The sequence below is a fragment of the Lagopus muta genome, chromosome 7, assembly GCF_023343835.1.
Source record: "Lagopus muta isolate bLagMut1 chromosome 7, bLagMut1 primary, whole genome shotgun sequence".
In the NCBI taxonomy this organism is placed as follows: domain Eukaryota; kingdom Metazoa; phylum Chordata; class Aves; order Galliformes; family Phasianidae; genus Lagopus; species Lagopus muta.
Window position 1 is genome coordinate 40,778,744 of NC_064439.1, and position 19,782 is coordinate 40,798,525.

The following is a 19,782-nucleotide window of genomic DNA, read 5'->3' on the forward strand; positions in this document are numbered from 1 at the left end:
AACACAAATCAGTTTGTCCCATCACCTATCTTTTCCATGTTCAGTTTTCTTCTTTGAGATATGATCAAGTTTGTGAAATGCCACATTTTTTGTACTGGTCCAGACGTGACCTGTAGGAAACGAATCTGCAGAAAATTATGAAGCCTGAGGTTAGATGATTTGGGCCATGGGATGAACTATAGCTCTCTATCTAACTCTGCTCGTAGCTAGAGGAGTGTCTCTAGCTTAAAATAAAGAAATAAAATCACCATTTGTGTAATAGGGGTAAACAGCATCCTTGGGAATATCTGCATTTGAAGCTATACAAAAATAATTGCATTGGGAAAGCTTAATTGCATAGGGATGGCTTCCTGAGTGTGTGTGTTGTGGAAATTCTGACCATGGAGTACCAGGGACATGTTCCAATTCAGTGTAACCTGTTTTCAACATAACAGTAGTTTCAGCAAGGCATTTTTGCCTGGAGTATATCTGCATAGAGAACTACTAAATGTGTGTTGCATTTTAAGCTTGCACACTTCTATTGTAAATTTACTTTCAAATTTAGACAGGATCTTACCTTCTTGGTAAGGTCTTTTTAAATCTACAGAAAAGATGCACTAATAGTGAAAGGCAGTATTTGTTTTAGCAGCTGACAGAATTGTCCTGTCGTTTGCCTTGTCTCTCTTTTTCCTTATCTGTTAAAAATGCAGAAAGGTGGCTTTTTTTTTTTTTTTTTTTAACATGAAAGAACCAAAAATCTAAGTTAAAAACCTTAGTTCTGTCAAAGTTCTCCTTGATATGTCAGAGAAGCTGAACTTGCTATTCCCAGTGTGAGGAGCGTGCCGTACAACGCTGGCATTGTCTTGCAGTCCTCAATGCAGTAGCTTTGTTCTGTTGCAGAAGCTTTTTGGTTATAAGAAAACCTCTATTTCAGACTGAATTCTGTAACCAGCTGCCAGACGATGAAACAGAGAACAAAAAGGATGTTGGCCATAGCAGGGAGAGATGGAGAAAGAACTCTATATATACTAAAACATGAATAAAAAAACGCACAGAAATCCTCTGGGGTATAGTTGCTCTTACTGTCCTTGTCATTAAGTATTTGCTGATCTGGTAACCTCTGCTTTTCTGGAGTGAAACCTGACTTTGCAGTGCCAAGGCACCATCAGCTGTCATTTTTTCCTTGGCTGTTATTCCTTTTTGATGTGAGCAAGGTCTGGAAATGCATACACTTTTTTTTTTTTTTTTTTTTTTTTTTTTAATTCTTAGAGTAGATAGATGAGAAAGAAATAGAAGCTTCCAAGGACTTTCTTAGAGCTTCTCTAAGAAGTAGCTGAGATGTGATGGAGATTGAAAGCAACCGTGGGTCAGTTGCCTCCCTCTGGCAGGCGTGAGGGAAGAAATGCTAGGAATTTTCAGAGTTCAAATGGATTCCTCCTTTCCTTGGATATTCTTAAGGAATTCCTGTGTCCTTCTGCAGCCCCTAATTGTTCTCAGACTGCCTGCAGCCCAGAGGAGTACATTTGAGACTGCCAGACTGGTGACTTAGAGCAGAAGAGGACTTCTCACAGTGTTTGGAGCTGATGGTGTTTGCATGTATTGTCACTGAATGCACTGAGTTCAGTCTGTATTGTCAGGAACAGACTGAAACTGTGACATCTCTGGTGGTTGCAACTGAACAGTACATAGGAGCCTTGTGTTTATTTTGATGTAAAATCTCCTAGGCACAGATTGATTTGTATAGAGCAGCTGAGGACTTAGGAGATGGAAAGTGTGTTACCCTACTCTTTCTGGTGCTGAAAATAGTCTGGGTAAACTCGGATCCCAGAAAGCATGTATCTTTGCCTTTCCAAGATGTATCACGTTTTGAAAGAAGTACATGGAAGTTTGCCTTCTGATTTTCATTAGCCCTTCTGGGGATCTTGAGGCTAGAGCCAGAGCCAACGAAGGTGAGGATAAAAAAAAAAAAAAGAAGTCTTAACTGAAAAGACCTGGCATTAGTTTGTTTGGAATACTGACTGAGGTTGTCTTCTTTAAGAACAGAGTGAATGTGTTCTTCATTTCAGTGCATGCAATTAGTGAGGTTCTTAGGGTGGGGTACACAAAATAACTGGGGGGAGCTTGAGGAACAGAAAATACCATCATTCCCTACCAAGCTATGAATGAAAAAGACGTTGGCAGATGAGATCTAATAGGACAAAGATTCTTCTTGGCTGTTGGTGTTCTTAACTCAGATCACTAACTGTTAATGATGTTAGAAAAGGCTAATGTCTACTAAGAGGTGAAGACTTAGGGTAAAAAAAGAATATATTCAGAATTCAGTGAATCATAGAACCATTATGGTTGGAAAAGGCCACTAAGATCACTGAGTGTATCCATCAACCCATCACTATGTTTCCATGTAGAAAATCGCTCCTGGAGAAGCTTTTTGCAATCTGGTTGCACTGTTCCTTTTTAGGTTTGCTTTTTTTTTTTTTGCCTATACCTGTAAATTACATCTATTGAACAGAGCGTAGTCTTGTTCTGTGCCTTGTACAGCAATGAATCAAGTGCTGAAAAGTATCTCTGGGCCAAATGTCAGAAGTGAGTTACTAATTCATTTGTTTCTATATTGGTAGAAATGACAGGCAAGAGTAGTGTGCTTTTATTTGCTATTCTTAGGCAGCAGTAGCAGGCTGTATTGAATTAATCCAAAATTTGGAACAAATCCGAGCCCTAAAGCAAGCTGACAGACAGTGCAGAGAACGTAAGGATGTGGGGTAGGCAAGAGAACAAATCAGATGCATCTCTGTTTGCATAGACTTGTGTAGAAATGCATCCTGGTTGCTTTTGCACTTAACCTAATGGGTGCAGACAAAGACTTGGACTGCAAAGTACCTACCAGAAAATGTTTGCAGATCCTGGTTGAGAGGAAATGGAGCTGCATGGTGTAACTGCCTTTTGATTTCTTCATGGTTTGAAAAGATACTGTCACATTAGAAATAAGCTGTACTGGTATAATGGGATAATGTAAACTAGCCTTTTGTAGCCACTGAAGTAGAAAAATCATCTGTGTAAACTGATTAGGAATGCAAGTGTTACTGAAGATCTTCCTCTCCTGGATGGGTCAGGAGCACAGCATGTGAAAGATGTGTCTATTTGTGGAGCAGACTACCAGCATGGGTACGTACAGGGAGTAAAGGGTGTCAGTCAGTATTTTTTTTGCACCTTGCATTTTGAGCTAGGTTTCCAAAAGAAGCAAAGGGTGCCTGCTGGTTAAATAGGAGCAAGATGCCAACTTGCCTGGGAAGATGCAGCTATAATCCCTTCAATGTCTGTGCTTGAGATGTGTGCTGTGCATAGAGCAGCACAAGGCTGTGAAACGATCCTGCAAGTCAGACACCTTCTTTACTCCCTTCAGTCCTTAACCTGGTGTATGTTTTTGGGTAAATTCCTGTGGTGTTGTTTTTTCTACAAGTCAATGTCTCAAAAGATCTGGGATGGATACAGAGGTGCTTAGGCTGGGATGTCAGTTTTAGCTGTTTAGAACCTTACTTTGTACTCTGAGTTAGTTACCTAACCTTCCACTGAACTTCCACTTGTCTGATCAGCATGTTGATGTCTTGAGAACAATTCACATGACCAAATGAGGGTGTTTGCTGCAGAACGAATTCTCTGTTGGTTACACCTGCCTTGTGTGTAGGCAGGTTTGATCATAAAATCACAGAATGGTGGGGGTTGGAAGGGTCCTGCCATGGGCAGAGATTGTTAGACATCAACTTAACAGTGTTTTAGTCAATTTCAGTTTGTCTTTAAAATTTGGAGAAAATGTTTTGGATATGGAAGTCTTCCCTGTCTGTCGGTACCTGGAATTATGATGCTGTATTGGTGGCATGGGGCTACAGGAGGGCCAGTGAAAGGAGGATGAGGGGTAGAGATCTTGGCACTTATAATTCTGTAGGAGATCACCTTTGTATATAAATATGTCCAAAAGAAAAGTGCTGACAGAATGTTACCTGAAATTTGAGACAAATTGGAGCAAAAAGGAAGATCCTGTGTGAGAAATTGCTATTTTCTAGTTGCCAGTGCAATCTGCAGTCTTTAAAAGACTCTGCTTTTACAGTTTTTACTGAGGTATGTTCAGTTCAAAAATTCTGGCAGGGAGAAGACATGTTTTGGCTCTTGATCATGAGACATCTTTTTAAAAAGGAAAGGGTGAGGGGGAAGCAAGGAGGGAGAAGGCATGCTCCCTCTTGCTTTAATTTGGCTTGCAGAGCTCCCTTTGATATTACACCGTGAAGTACCATCTGTTGGTGTAAAATGCGTGGGTACTTTCATGATGTGGAGAGAAGAGAGGCTTCCTTGGAGAAAAAAGGGGGAAGAAAGCTATGAAATAAACAACAGGAACACTCACAACCATCTCTGTCTAATCTCTTGATCCTTTCACTGTGGAAGTTAAATTCAGTATTTATATTCTTCCCTCTACTATCTTTATCCCTTGTGTTGTTGATTCTGTCCTGGTTTGCTGGTGTTGCATTGTCTGTCTTACTTCTTTTATTTCTATTTCTTCTTTTAGAAGAGTCACCCATTTAATTTTAGAGAAAGAAACAGATGTCCAGAGTAATTCTCTGGCTCAGATGATCAGGCTTGCTAAATTTCACTGATTAATGTTTCTTTTGCTGTTGCTATTGCTGAAATTTTCCTGAAGTCCATCTTTGACTTCAGCTCATGAAGATTTCCTGGCTGAGAGGGACAAAGCCACTTGTGCAGACCTATTTGCTAAACATATATTTTGTACTGACCTTCCTTTCCCTGGCATCTGCATTGGAAACAGAGGGTAGATGAGGAAAGAGGACTTGATTGATACCTGTGTAGGTATTCTTTGGTTTTGTTTTAAGCAGTTGTATCTTGCTGTCTGGGCTACCTGGGAGGATGACTCCTGCCTGGGGTGGCCATCTAGTGATGAATCAGAATATTCCAAGTTGGAAGGGACACATAAGGATCGTGAGGTCCAACTCCTGGCTGCGCACACGGCCACTTAAAGCGTCTGGATCTGTGAGCGTGCTGGAAGTTCATTGGCTCTGTGTGTGTTTATGTAAGAGTGCTTCCCCTCTTCCAAGTATGAATGGCAGCTAGGATGCTGAGAGGAGAGAGGTGTCAAAAGAAGTCTCAGTTGTCATCCTCACTTTTGTCACTGGCTTTTTGTAAGTGGTGCTCTTGCATCTGTGATGGCCTTGGCAAGGTTTGTTGGTAGAAGCATTGTGTCTTACATTAGAAAGAAGCTTATTCAGACAGTGTGACCAAAAGCTTGTTTGATTCAATGAAGAATACTTTTTTTTTCCCCCAAAGATATTACTGGGTCTAATAAAAGATGCTTTCCCCCCACGCAAACTTTATCTGTCCTCTACTAAGACCTTTTTAAAAGCTGAGGGTTTTCACTGGCTTGCCTTGCATAGAACCTCCATGATGTAAAGTGAACTGCGTGGTCTGCAGCTCTGTTTCTATCCACGTGTCCTGGCAGGCAGGCTCTATGTTTAGGGGCTGTTTGGCTTCTGTGAAGAAGCAGATGATCTTTTTGTTTCTTCTTGTCTGGGAGAAAGGTTTAGATACATCCTGACAGCAGGCAGCTCTGCGTGGTGATAGTGATGTGGAACAGCCTTCCAGGTACTGCAGAACCACGGCCGTGTCCTCAGCCTGGCAAACTCATCTCAAGCAGAACACTTGGGTAATGTGAGCAGCATGGTTGTGTGCCCATTGAAGAACCACACAGCAGGGGGAGAAGCTTGCCTCCCATTGCTGATTTCCCAGGGGGATGAAGTATACAACTTTTTTCCTTTCCAAAAAGGGTAACAAAGGTGGGTGTAGATATCTGGCTTCACATTCTGTATTTTGTCACATAGTTTTTGAGGTGTTTACAGTCTGTCATCCCCAAATCTGTCTTGCAGGATGAAGCATTTTTATGATGTTGGATATCGGATGTGCAAAGTCAACAAGAAAGAGAACACCTAACCTGTTAGAAGACCCTGGTACTGATAGTGCTGAAGTGGTTGATTCCATGTTAATTTCACCCCAAGAATAGATGGCAAGGATTGGCATTCAATTAAAAATCAGCAGATTTCAGCTGCTCTATTATTTTGTAGCTTCCAGCATTTTTAAATTGCAGTTGCCTTGCTGCACTACAAAGGAGCAAACCAGGTTCTATGCAGTCTTTGGAGGCTTCATTTTAATTCACAACATTTCCATGCTAAAACCAGCCTGGCTGACATATTACACCAGGGAAAGTCTTTGCATCAGCATTGCTTTCTGAGACTTCAAGATGAGAGAATGTGGCTTGTTTTTGGGATGCAGAGGACAGTTTGCCATCAATTTGATTTATTTCTTATTTTTTAACTTCAAATGTGGATGTCTTATTCAAATGTGAAGCAGTTGAAGGTTGGTGGAGTATATTAATCAGAGGAGCCTTTGGAAACTTCATTCTTTTAGTTCACTTTTGTGTAATAACAAGTAGTGAATGCAGGGGAGCAGCTGTGGCCCCCAGTTGTGGCAGCAGGACATTCCAGCAGATGCAGTGCAGCTTTGGCCCACAGCAGTTTCACACTTGAATTTAGGTATCAGAAAGGACTGTGAACAGTTTTTCTGAGCGGAGTGGCATATCATGCAAGCAAAAGCTGACTGTGCTCTTTTTCCCTGGTTAGTTTATTGCTGGTGCTTTATAGAACTGAGAGATTTGGTGGTGAGGTTTTTCAATCTAAAGATACCTTGTTGTTTTTTCATTTTATTTTTTTTACCTCTCTGTGTATGTGAGAGCACAGACAATGGTGCTGGTGGTGGAAGCCAGCTGGAGGAAATGTGCTTGAAGTGTTTTCACAGCTGAAATACTGAAAAACTCACTATGTGGGGAAAATAAATCTTGCCTTCCTTCTTTTTTCTGTGAATACTTGCATGGTTGAAGGAAGGGATGCCTGAAAACTGCCTGATTTCTGCTTACTATCAGACAATGGAGAGGTGTCACCGCTTCTATTCCTTTAAACAAATTAATTCTGTTTCTTGCTAGATCCTTTCTGCCAGTGCATTAAAGAAAACAGATTTTCTGATGCCTCATGCAGCTCAAATCTGCAAAATGAAAGTACCCTGGGCAGAATTATTGGGAAAATATGACTGTAGGATGTCAGCAGGGCAGCTGATGGGACTGCTGTGCCTTAGGCATCTGCCTGTCCTGGTTAGGGGCTGATCATCAGCATATCACTGCCCACCTGCATTATGGGGCACCAATTCATGGCCCAAACCTTTTTTGATGTTGAAGTCATGACTTGAGGCTGGCCAGCTCTTTTTAGAGGAAAGGCAGCTTCCTATCCTCCTGCAAAGCAGGCTGCCTGGGAAGGTGGGGGAGTCACTGCCCCTGTGGGTGCTCAAGAAGAGGGTAGATATGGCACTGAGTAGCATGGTTTAGTGGTATGGTGGTGATGGTTGGTGGTTGGACTAGTGGATCTCAGTGATCTTTCCAGCCTTCATGGATTCTGTGACAAAGACTGTCTCATTGGATGGGTTGCTTTCTGGTGGCTGGTGCTGCAGGTAGAGGGGGCAGGCTGAACTGCGTGCAGTCCTCTTATCCCTCTGGTTGGTTTTCATCCCTCTCCTAATTTGAGAAATTATGGATATACTGGTAATAAAAATGGTAAGAAATGGATGCTTGGGTCTTGCCCCTCAGATAATCTGTATTTTCCTTCTCACAGGTCATGGAGGCAGAACAAACCAAAACGAGAAGTGAGTTGGTTCACAAGGAGACGGCAGCCAAATACAACGCTGCCATGGGAAGGATGAAGCAGCTGGAGAAGAAGTTGAAAAGAGCCATCAATAAATCCAAGTAGGTTTCATACTTGGAGATGAGTGTAATGGTCGAGTTTCTTTGTAGGACATAGGATTGTGTGGGATTTTGGAAACTTATGAAAAGACGTTGTCCTTTACAGCACAGACTGTACTAGAAAAGGTTCCTGGGCATACTCTTAGTTGTGTTTTCAGTGCACTGAAACCTTTCATGATGTGTGACTTGAGAACCAGGCATATGGCATTTCACAGGGATGCTGCCTACAGAGCTGCAAAGCTCTGTGTGTGTGGTGGTTTTGCAGCTTAGGATTTTTTTTTTTGCCATTTAATTCTTACATTTAGTTAGGAAGACTACAAAGCAAGTGACAGGAACCTGAAAGGTGTGAGACTGCAGTGGGGCAGCATGCTGTACATCAGACTAGTTTACTTCCTAACATTGCTTTAGCAAAGCTGTGCGAGAGCTGTTCTTGGGGGAAGAAATGCTTTGGGGAGCATGGCTGAGCAGCATCGCTGATCAGTGTGTGCATTTGATGAGCAGTTTTGCTCTGTTGCAGAGAAATAGAGCAGCTGTTCCTCAGAACCTATTTAAAATTTTGGCCCTGTTTACAACCAATTCTTAATCCTCTTCCTATTTCACAGCCTTTCCTTGTATTTCCAGACTGTAGCTTGTCTAAACAATCTGCTTGCTGTGTTTAGCTTTTAATCCCACCATCTAAAAATGATTTTATCGGGAAATTGGTCAACTGAAAGCCTGTTTTGATTGGCGTTTGCTCAGTTTGGGAAAGGTTTAGCACTTCTCAAGGAAGATGCAGGCATGTTTGCTAAAACAGCATAGCAGCGTGGCTTCCTAGAATGAGCTGTGTACTGTTTGTCTGGCACTGCTCAGGGCCTGAGCAAAAACACCGTCAGATTGCTAAATGATAGATTCATAGGATCATAGAATCCTTAGAGTTGGGATATGGGCCTCTGAAGGCCATCTAGTCCAACTCCCTTGCCGTGAACAGGGACACCACAGCTACATCAGGGTGCCCAGGGCCTGATCCAGCCACATCTTGAAAGTCTCCAGGGACGGGGCATCGAGCACATCACTGGGCAACCTGTTCCGGTGCCTCACCGCCCTCACTGTGAAAGAGTTTTTCCTTATATCTAATCTAAATCTTTGAGCTTGTGTGGTAAGTAGCATGCGGCTGCTTTGCAAAAGGGAGCTGGTAACAGCAGGGTGCTCTGCCCCTTCCCTGGCTGCTGCTGGAGGTTGGCTGTAACTCTGGGGCACTGCAGGACCACGTTGTCCAGTCTCCTTCCCTCAGCCCCCCAGGTTGGCAGATGTGTTGGAAATGTTGTTGCTTTCCATGCAAACAGTGATTTTTGTCTGCTGAGTGCTTCAGGCCGGATTAAGATGCTTAAAGCATTACTGTTCTAAAGTAAGACTGGGATGGCCCAAAGGAAAGTCATTTGGATGATATGCCTTGTAAGACTGACCAGTGGATGATTACAGGATTGTTTTGCTTTGGTTTTGCTTTTAATTTTGTTTCTGGGTCCTTGCTTGCAAGCTAGAGATGTACCTATGGCTGCTTGTTCTTAACATATGCCTGATCTCATGGCTCAGTGCCACTGAGCTGCAGGATAATGGACTCGCCTGTGTTAGCAAGCTTTTGGAAGTCACTTTCTGCTCTGGTGACTTGGGCAGAGTGCCTTCTCTCTTCTGTCGTCTGCTTAGAAAGCTTTGAGCAACTCTGCAATGCCACGTGTGCTAATTGCTGCTGCGAAAGAGATCTATCCCCCAGGCATATGGAAGCTGGTGAGAGGTCAGGGTACAAGCCTGGTTTTCCTTCCCAGTTGGATTAAAAGGAGCTGTGAAGTATCCTAACCACAGAGAAATGGGAATTGGTCACTTTGTGACTGTGAATAGAACTCGACCCATAGAACCATACAGGATAGGAAAGCAATAGATTCACACAGTTGTACTCTGGTGCATGGTCCAAAATGCAGCTGCAGAAGGACTTGAAGCAGGGGAAGCTGCTCTTGGCTTCTGGGTGCTGAGAGGGTGCCAGTGCAATAGGGTGGACATTGTTTCAGTGTCTTGCAGAATGTAGGCCTGAGGGAATTGTATCATCAACTCCAACAACTGGAATGTTGCAATTTGTATTTAGGTCAAAAGGCCCAGGAGAAATAAATGGGTTATGGGAGGAAAAAGAGAAGTGGAGAGCACCTGTAGGTGTTCTGTCATCTAGATAGAGGTCTCTCAGGATTATGCTGAAACACAAAGTAGCTCTGTTAATTTTGTAAAGAGAGCAACTCCCACTCCAGTTCTCTGCATTTAGTCCTGGTGGTTGTAATCAGTTGTTCTTTGTTTTTCCACAGACCTTATTTTGAACTCAAGGCAAAGTACTATGTCCAACTGGAGGTAAGTGCAGAGTTCACACTGTTTTGAGACTCTTTACTGCTTGTGGTAAATATTGAAATTACATGGAATGTACTATCAGACTAACTGTTTACAAAGCCAATTTTGTTCCAAACCTCTTATCGTGAACAATTTATTGAGCACACTTTAAAGATAAAAGATGAAGAGGCCTTGTTTCCTCGTGAGCAGTAAGTTCAAACCCGTTTGAACCCTGCTCCTAGTTTTGAGGACCAAACTAATAGTTTGTCTGTCTGTGCTGCTTGTAGTCTGAAGTTTCTGGATTTTTTTTTCCCCCCCACATTTTCTGCATCAGGCTGCTTTTAGTACTGAAACTCAGATTTGAATTTAGATTTTGGGAGAATGGGGCTGTCATTCAGCTGGATATGCTGCCAGAGCTTTTTTGGCATCTCTGTGCTGCAGTGGTGTGTAGCTGTGCTTTGGTGTGGTTGGGCACACTAGCCCAGGTCTGGGCACAGTAGTTGTGCATGGGATGGTGATCCCAATGCAGCCCTAAGTCTTGGAGCTGCCAAAGGTGAAAATTCAAATGCAAAGATCAGTGTGGGGTTACCTCGTACAGTTTCTGTTTGAGGCAGTTGCGCTGCGCATGGCCTGTGCTCAGGTACAATAGGGGAAGGAAATGGGGAGCTGGGTGCTCCTGAGCTCAGTACAGAGGCTGTGGGGTAGGGTGTGGTGTTTTGTGCCATCAGCCATGGCTGCAGTGGGGTGACAGCTCAGCAGGGCCTGCCAGGGGGGCACACCGTGAACTGCATGCTGTGTGTCTGTGTTGTTTGTAGTGAAAGCACCTCTAACGTCTGTCTTTCTTGTTAGCAACTGAAGAAAACAGTGGACGACCTGCAGGCAAAACTCTCCCTGGCGAAGGGAGAGTATAAGACTGCCTTGAAAAACCTGGAGATGATCTCAGATGAGATTCATGAGAGGAGACGATCCACTGCCATGGGGCCCCGGGGATGCGGTGTGGGTGCTGAAGGGAGCAACACCTCTGTGGAAGACCTGTCTGCCAGCAAACCAGAGTTGGACACTGTCTCAAGTGAGTGCAGAGCTTTCCTTTGCCTGAGAGTATCCTGTGGGCTGCGGACTAGAGAGGAAATACTGAGATGAAGATAATCCATGTATTGTGCGGCTTGAAGTTCAGTGGCTGTTGTGGGACTGGTTAGCTTGTTATGTTTCTGGTGATTGCAGGAGTTTATTATATCCATCAATATATCCTCAAGGGGAGGGGATATGGGTTAAAATGCATCAGCTGTTACCTCCTGTTCTTTGTATAGTGCTATATGGTGGGGGGGGGGAGGGGAAAAGTGTTGCAATGTGGGGAGCTTGCACCGAGGCCCTTTTCAGTCTTTGGAGTTTGATAAAACACCATCAGCCTGGAGTGTTATGTCCCCAGACATGATGCTGCTGTGGTATGGAAGCCCAGATGGCAATAAATAAGCTGTAGTTAAAGCTATGCTGGCTGTAGCTTCACTGCTGTCAGTGCTGCTTGCCAAGGAGAGGAATCCTTTAATGGGAATCATCTCTGTTGCCTAGCTCTACTTGCTTTTACGCTCTGCAGTTACCTGTTTCAGTTCCTATGTACTGACAAAACACAGCAGGTCGAAAGAAAGGCCCACTTTGCAGTCTCAGATTTGACCTCAAAAAGCAAACCAACAAAATCCAAACCAACACAAACTCTGAGCATGAAGCGCCCTGGAGGGGGTTTTAAAACTTAGGTAACTGTTATCAATTTTGAGCTTTTGAATTTTTTTTCTAACTGAATGAATACAGACCTGTGATCTGAAAATGCTGCAGAAGGAAGCTGAACATCTCTGAAATAACCACGCTGACAGCTGCCTCCATTCGCACCCTTCATGTCCGAGTGGTGCATTGGAGCCCCTGGCTGCTGGGCTGGCAGCAGAACCACTTTGAAGCCTTTCCTTTGAGTCATTTTGTTAGTGCTGCTGCTTTGCCCCTGCTGCTCTTTCATGTTGATTCTGAGCCACTCTGACAGCAGCAGGAATGGTGAGGAGGCAGAACTGCAAATGACCTCAGATCTTTGTAAATGTTTTGCTGTTCAGGGGGCTTCTTTGAACTGTTGTGATGCTGGCCCACAAGAAACCTTCTGAGCCCTGTGGGACTTGAGTGCAGAAGGTATTTGGGACACAGGTCCCATCCTGTAAATGCGTTCATTTTTAGCCAGATCTACTCTCTGTGTTTAGCACAAAATTGAACTGCCATTAATGAAAAGCTGTTGGCAACAGCTTAATCTGGAGTTGGTTTGCTGAGTTAGAATTCAGGCAGGAGCAACCATGAGCAGGGAGAGCAGTGTGTGTGAGTAAAATGTCAGTGATCCATGCAGAGAGAAGTCTTGGGAGTTCTGCTGGACTGTAACCGCATTAATGGGAAGAGAATGCGGAGGCAGTCTGCCCCTAAAACTGTCTGCTGTCTAATTAGTATCTTAAGTATTCACAAGTCTGTGTGGGTGGCAGGATGCTGCTGGCCAAGACAGGTGCAGTGGAGCAGGCCCTGCCCTAAGCTATGTGCAGAAGACCCAAAGCAGACAAGGTCAGCAGAGAATGGTAAAAATCCATAAGGAGCAGGGCGTTGCTGGCAGGTGTGCTGCTTCTCAGAGGTTTTCTCTGGAAACTGGGCTGATCCTTGTGTGAAATGCTGGGTAAAGTTTTGCAGAGGGGGGCAGATGATGAAAAACCACAGCCTGTGGGTTAGCAGTGTGTGTATGGACAAGAGGTGCAAAACTGAGAAACTGCAGTTGCCCGGAAAGGCGATGATGAGGTAGGTTTGCTAATGAGAACGTATCTTTAAACACTGTAGTGGCTTCTGAAGCGTTCGAGGATGACAACGGCAGCAGCTTCGTGTCCGAGGAAGACTCAGAAACTCAGTCAGTGTCCAGCTTCAGCTCTGGGCCTACAAGCCCCAGCGAGGTGCCCGCTCCATTTCCCCCTGCGACGCGCCCTGGCACCCTGGATCTGCCCAGCCCTGTGTCCCTCTCTGAGTTTGGAGCCATCTTCCCCATCCTTGGCCCCCGAAGTGAATGCAGCGGGGCTTCGTCTCCTGAATGTGAAGCTGAAAGAGGTGTGTGCAGCTGGATACACCCTGGGCCAATGCTGTTAAGTTTTATAAAAGGGAGCAGGAAAACCCTCTCAGCTCCCCTAGGTGTGTCACAGGCTCGCTGAGCTGCTGCTGCTTTCTTGGGGAAGGCAGTCTGTGAAGGGCCCACAGCCACCTATGACATCTTACGTGCTTTCACTGCTCTGCTGGCTGTGCAGCTTGACTGCTTTGGTCTCGGTGCAGCAGTGGGGTTCGAGGTTCCTCAGCAGTTGGTGGGATTCTGATATTACACTTAATTTAAGGAAAATCTGAGTTTATTTTTTAGTTGCTGTCCTGCTTTCCAGGAAAAAAAGATGTGCCAAAAGAAATCTCTGCCAGCCCTTGCTGACAAATTCAGACAGGAGAATTACCACTGTTCTTGTGTGCTGCAGCCTAAATCTGTTATGCTGTAAGATACTGATGCAGCACACAAGATGAGAACAGCTGGGAAGGCCAACTTTAGTTAAAGCATCTTGCTCCTGCTTGTGTATTTTGTGTGCTTTGGCAGAGGAAGTTTCAGAGGCATTCACTTGAACCATAAGCTACATAATGATTTCTGGGTTTAACATCGAGTTTTGTCTTTTCTTTGCAGGGGATAGGGCAGAAGGGGCTGAGAACAAGGCAAGTGACAGAGTGAACAAGAACAGGAGCAGCAACAGGAGCGGCTCCAGCGAGGGGCTGGCTTTGGATAACCGGATGAAGCAGCTCTCCCTTCAGTGCATGAAAATCAAAGAGGGAATATGTGCGGGCAGAAAGGCTGCCCAGATTGGCTGAGTCCTCCCTGTGCCCGTCCTGATTAATAGGAATATAAATATTTATACATGAACTTCTAAGTGTTTGAAGAACATTGTGCCAATAATATATGCCAAATCTTATGCGTTTACTCTGAGAATTTAAAACTGCACTAAGAAGTCTAATTGTTGTCGAGGGCTGAAGTTTTTATTCAGTAAACCCTTTGTAGGTCAGACAAGTTATCAGCTGGTAAGCTGTGCTCCCGTGTCACAGACTTTGTAAATCGTTTTGTAGCAGCCTGGCTGAAGCAATAACCAGTAATGTTCCTGTGCAAATTCATGGCAGTGGCGGGGGGTCTGAAATGCAAGCCAGACATTTGCAGAGTGCAGTTTGGCTTTGGTTTTGTAGAATGAAATGCTCTTTAGATACATTGGATCTCCTGAGTATAAACGGCATATTCTTTAAACATCTGTATTTGTCTGTATTATACTGAAACTGTAGAAATATTTTGTATACAGGAAAGCTGCATGTGGGGCCCTAAAAGCCTTCACTCTTCCCTTGGTGCTCACAGAAAGGATGGAGATGAGTTGTGCCTCTAAGAACCGGCCTGAGGCAGACGGGAGTGGGATGGTCCCGTTCAGCAGCCACGGGCCCTTTTTTGCCCCCTTCCTGAGCCTGGCTGGAACTCTAAGGGTGATTCCAGTGACCAAAAAGAGTTGATTGGCCCTCGCCCTCCCCCTCCCCTGAGAAGTGAAGTATTATTTTCAGCACTTTAAAGTGTTATTGCTCAAAAATGGGAGTGATAGATGTTTTCAGGAGTTACAATTAGGGGATCGCCCTTAAAATATGCATGAAGAAAAGGAACTGCCAGTGTAGATTGACAATGTGTTCTTAAATTTCTCCGTAGGTTGTACTGTGTGGGATTTCATAACTGTAAAAGGGATTGAGGTTTAGGATGCCCTAGAGAAGTGTTTGATAAAACTAGAAAGGGCACGGGCATGTTTGCTGGCCGCTGTTAGGCAGTAGTAGTGTCTGGTCATTATAAGTGGTAGTAGAAATCCTAGGACTCTTCAGTTTTGGTGGCTAAGCATTTCTGAAAGCACCATTTTATCTAAAATGTCGGTTTATATTGTTAATTTCATGGGAATTTTAGTATTGCCCGAAGTATTTTCTATTATATGTTTTTGCAGTCCTGTTGTATTTCGTCCTTGCCACAGCTTGTGTATCTATTCTCAAAGTTAATGTAAAATTCTTCACACTACAGTAAACCTTTTTGTTTTCCACATTCTGGGTCTGTTTGAGCTCAGCGTGTCTCGAGTACTGAGAACCAGAGGCAAGGCGAGGCTTTAAATATCCACTTTCACTGAAGACCACAGCCTGGAGTCTCTCACCTTGGTGTTTAGAAACCTTTGCAGCGTGCACAACTGCAGTCTCCTGCCAGCTTTCTGATTCCTCCTGTCTGTGATTAACTTCTTACTCTGCACTACGTGAGAATGGAGATGTAGTTAAATCTTCTGAAGTCTCTTGGTATGCAAAGGAAGGAGGAAGGTACTCAACGTTATACAACAAACACCTCTGTACTTAATGCTGCTGAAATTTGCTTGAAGGTCACATGCAACCGGAGGTCAAGAAAACTGTTTCCAGACAAATTACTTTCAACACAGTGCAGCTGTTCACCTGCAGTGCTGTTGAATACCTGCATTTATGTGTTCTGAAGGCCAAGCTTTACTATTTGCAGAATTTTCCCACCCAGTGCATGCTTTGGAAAAAAGAGGTCTGTGCTTCCAGCTTCTGCTGCAGCCATAACTAAGGGAAAAGCTGGCACTGTCAGTATTAAATACGAAAAGTGGTGCCACCATGTCACGTTATATTAAGTGTTTTACTTTTGCTTTTGTAATTGAGCTACTGTCTGTTGCCTTAGAGAGAGCAACAGAGGAGCTTCAGGCCGAGTATCCATTTTTGTCAGTCAGTATCTATTGCTCTTTTCTGGTTGTTGTTGTTGCTTTTTAAACATTTTGCTATCAGCTTTCCTCTCCCAGTGCTGGTTGTGACCAGAGACTTGCGCAGCTGTGTACGAATAATGCTATGTTCAGCAGGATCAGAGAAAGCTGCGTGCGCTGCCTTGCGCTTGCTGGCATTGTTGGATTCAGCTCCCAGCAGCTTGAAGCCGTTGCTGTGGAGGCGTGGGAGGGTGCAGAAGCCGCGTGCCCACACAGCTGCAGCGCAGCTCCAGGTCAGCACGAGGAGCTCACTGCAGCAACTCCTCTTTGGTGACACCGATGCTCAGCAGGTAAACCACACTTCAGATGTACAAGCAAACAGGCACAAACGGGTCTATTAAACTCATGGAAAACTCATTTTATTTTAAACTCTGTAAAAGCTGTAATTATAAATATGACAGACTTAAATGAACAGACATCACGGGGGAGCACAGGCAAATTGACAAGCTTCTTCCAGTTACTTTTCTGTTGGAATCTTTACGTATCCTGATATGTAACGTGACAGTAGCTGCCCTCATGGGTATAAAAATAAGCTTCTGGTGTATCGTAGTACTTGTGAGCAGTAAGAATGTATAAAGCAAGTTAATGTAGGAATTCTTTTACTCTTTGGCATTATCACATGATTTAATATGTTCTTGTTTGACTAAGTGACAAAAACTTCTATGGTTCTGTACATAGATTTAATTCTAAGCAGCTGGTTGTTCCAACACCTCATAGCTCACATGGTCAACTGTGTAATTACTGTAGAAAACAGTTCAGTGAAATTTGCATCAGGAAAGTTGGACTGAAACTAAGACTCATGAGGCAGATGCTATAGGAAGTGTTGTTACCATTCATCCATGTACTGAATTGCAGAAAGCCTCGGAAAATTGATGGGATGAGTCCTTCAGAATCAGACCATGCATTCCCAACACAACAATCACAGAGATGCCTGTGCTGGAAGGGGGGTGGCTCACCCTGAGGTATCAACAGCAGCACGTAGGGTCTTGGATGGAGCTCTAAGGTAAGATTTGAAACAAAAACCCCAAACCAAAATACTGAAAAGCCTTCTCAGTGTATAAGCATGGAAAATGTTAAAACTTCTGAAGAGGGTTCTCCAATTGTCCCTTAGCACCAGTGACAGAGAATTTAAAATCATCTATTTACTGTAATCTTCCCTCAGTGAATCAAAGAAAGTGCAAATCCTCTTAGCGATCCTCACAACAACCAGCTTTCATTGGTATTTGGCTGCCTTGTTTTGCAGCTTGGACAGTTTTCAGTTGTCACACAATGTACATTGATAGAGTGAAGTATGCTTGTTGGTGAATTTAATGAGGTTCTGTATTTTCATGTTTAAAAAGCAGAGAAGAGGGTCATAAATGTCAAGCTGAAAGTGATGTGGGAATGTACCCTTGCCCACTTACCCACAACATAAGCTGTGGCTGTGCAGCTCTTTCAGTTCCCCTCCCTACAGCCCATGCTCCTTTCTGGAAGTCTTGCTGCACAACCTTTCCAAGCCGAACTCAGTATCTAATATTCTGTCATTAGAGATAAAAAATGCTGCGGTGTAATCACAGCAGTGAGGTGAGGGAAAGAATAGCATAACCTATGTCTTCAGCTTAGGTCTGAAGGTTGGCAGTTCTGGCCTCTGCCTTTTGTAATTTTGGAAGTTTAGCTGTCGCAGGAGCACAGCTCTGGTTTAACCTGAGCTAAACAAATAGCACGCTTTTACAGGGAACAAGCAGGGTAAGCAAACAAAGCTTAAATTTTGCAGGGAGGAAGAGTCCTTGGCACAACTGGCTGCACCCAGAAGCCCAGCATAGCCACAAAGAACCCAATGGGTTTTTGCTCAGCTTATGCCCATGCTGTTCCCTGTGTTGATATGCTGCAAAAGAAGGTAAGTCACAAGTGACAGGTCAGCACAAGGCTCAGATGGTCTCTGAGGAACTGCAGTCCAAAAAGGCAGGTGAACTCACTGTCCTTTGAAAGCCAGACGTTTGTTAAGCAGCTGCTTCACCATAGAGATGAAGTAAGAAGGAGCTCAGACTTTCTAGGGAGGGCAAAGACACTTCTGAGGGAGTAATTTTACCCCCAGGTATTTCTGGTTCTCCTGTAGCACATGCTCAGTTTCCTAACAAACAAGTGGCACCTGTGTTCTGAAAATACCACCTTTCTGTTTCAAAACTTGCCAAAGTGGAAGGGCTAAGAGCTTCCTGTGGTAGCTTTAGAAGCACCCTTTTCCACAACCATCACATGCAGTTCTGTCTGTCATTCAAGGAAAAAACAACCCACATAATTAAGATCATTTACTATTTGATTTAAGAAGGAGAATTCAGCTACCTTTAATCCTCTTTCATATTGTATGTGTGTATATCTGATAGGCTAAAGGAAGAATGCAGGCAGTAGCCTTCTACATTTTTTTTTTCCTGGAGTAATCCCAATTCCACTGCTTTCTTAAGAATTTTAACCCTGTTTCTGCTGCCACTGGCCAACTGTACAGTGTTTTAAATCAGTTTCAATTTAGAAGCAAAAGCTACCTTCTGGAAGAGAGCTCTTCTATAATAGGAGCAGCAAGCCCCCGCCTAGCAGATATAGCTCAGGAAGGGAGGAGGTTTAAACAGTCCTTCTCCTGTGAGCCACATACTTGTAACAAGGATAAAACATCTCCTTGCTACTGTGCTGATGGTGGGTAGTTCACGCTCCAGCAGCACCAGCAAATGAGGCTGCTTCAGTAGGTGCACAGAATCTCACAGCATACCTCTGGCTGAAACCCTTTCCCCCTTTGCCATGTGAAGGGCGTGCTCTGCTCACTGCTGTTGGTTACCTCGCCCCTCTCAATGCTGATCCCCAGCAGGCAGGGTCTGGCAGCTTGCAGTAAGAAAGCCATATCTACCTTGTGCTATGATGTGCACTAAAGTAATTCAAAATAACAGGTAATAAGGGTGAATCCTTTGCTTTTTTAGAAGTAGCTAAAGCTGGGGTCTTCCTTCTCTTTTACTCCTATGTACATACTTGAGATGAGCTGAACATGATAGTGGCAGGCTGGAATATGTGCTCAGCAGTAGTGAACTCAAATTTAAATGTGAGAAGTGCTTCAATGCTGTAAACATTCAAGGCAGCAATATAAATGGCATTTACTACATATTTGGGCCTGAGAATGAATAAGCAGAATACACAAGAATATTTTTCTTACATTTTTACATTTCAGAATAAAATCTTCAACCCATAGACCCTGTACTTCAGGAGAAGAGAATTTCAGTGGTAGTTTTTCTTTGAACTCACTAGATTTTGACTTGAATTGTAGAAAAACTGCAACAAATTACATTCTTACGTTCTTCCAGTTTGTCTGGAAGTAACACTTTAGCTTGTTCACAAGCCTGCTGAACAGTGCTTACACCGATACTATAGCAGCAAAAACCACAGCTAATTTTCTGTCACAATCAACTGCCAAATTGGTGACTGTGTTCTTGGCTATAACTTAGGATGCAATTCTATTTTATGCATATCTGCAGTAAGTTATCCACCTGTAGGCCAGTTCAAAAATAGTCCTTAAGCAGCTATGTCTGGGTCTGTCTCCTCACTGAAGCTGCGATACCCTAAGAGGAGAAGTGCTATTAAAATCCAAGAAAAAAGGACCCTCTTGTTGAGGCAGGAATGTGGTGGGGATAATGTTGTAGACTCCAGCAAGGATGTTTTCCACTTCCAGGTAGCAAAATCCACACCTACGATAAAAGAGCGATTTCTTACAACCAAGGTATGAAGTGTTTCAAGCAGTGAAGATTTCAT

General features: G+C 43.7%; 2 protein-coding genes and 1 long non-coding RNA gene across 6 annotated transcripts in view; 2 read left to right on the plus strand and 1 right to left on the minus strand.

Moving 5' to 3' along the window:
- The window catches only part of SH3BP5 (SH3 domain binding protein 5), a 41,275-nt gene extending 25,975 nt beyond the window's left edge, over positions 1–15,300 (plus strand). The window contains exons 5-9 of the mRNA XM_048951872.1: positions 7,692–7,822; positions 10,144–10,186; positions 11,012–11,231; positions 13,010–13,270; positions 13,878–15,300. Of these exons, the coding sequence (XP_048807829.1) occupies positions 7,692–7,822; positions 10,144–10,186; positions 11,012–11,231; positions 13,010–13,270; positions 13,878–14,059 (837 nt within the window). The 3' untranslated portion in view covers positions 14,060–15,300. The remainder of the gene's footprint in view (positions 1–7,691; positions 7,823–10,143; positions 10,187–11,011; positions 11,232–13,009; positions 13,271–13,877) is intronic.
- LOC125696368 (uncharacterized) lies at positions 4–6,880 on the plus strand. The gene is made up of 2 exons (XR_007378330.1): positions 4–5,813; positions 5,904–6,880. It is a non-coding gene; the product is annotated as an uncharacterized LOC125696368 (long non-coding RNA).
- Positions 15,301–16,346: 1,046 nt separating the features above from the next.
- The window catches only part of CAPN7 (calpain 7), a 28,914-nt gene continuing 25,478 nt past the window's right edge, over positions 16,347–19,782 (minus strand). For all 4 annotated transcript variants that reach the window (XM_048951871.1, XM_048951868.1, XM_048951869.1 and 1 more), the window contains one exon: positions 16,347–19,718. In XM_048951871.1, the coding sequence (XP_048807828.1) occupies positions 19,574–19,718 (145 nt within the window). In that variant the 3' untranslated portion in view covers positions 16,347–19,573. The remainder of the gene's footprint in view (positions 19,719–19,782) is intronic.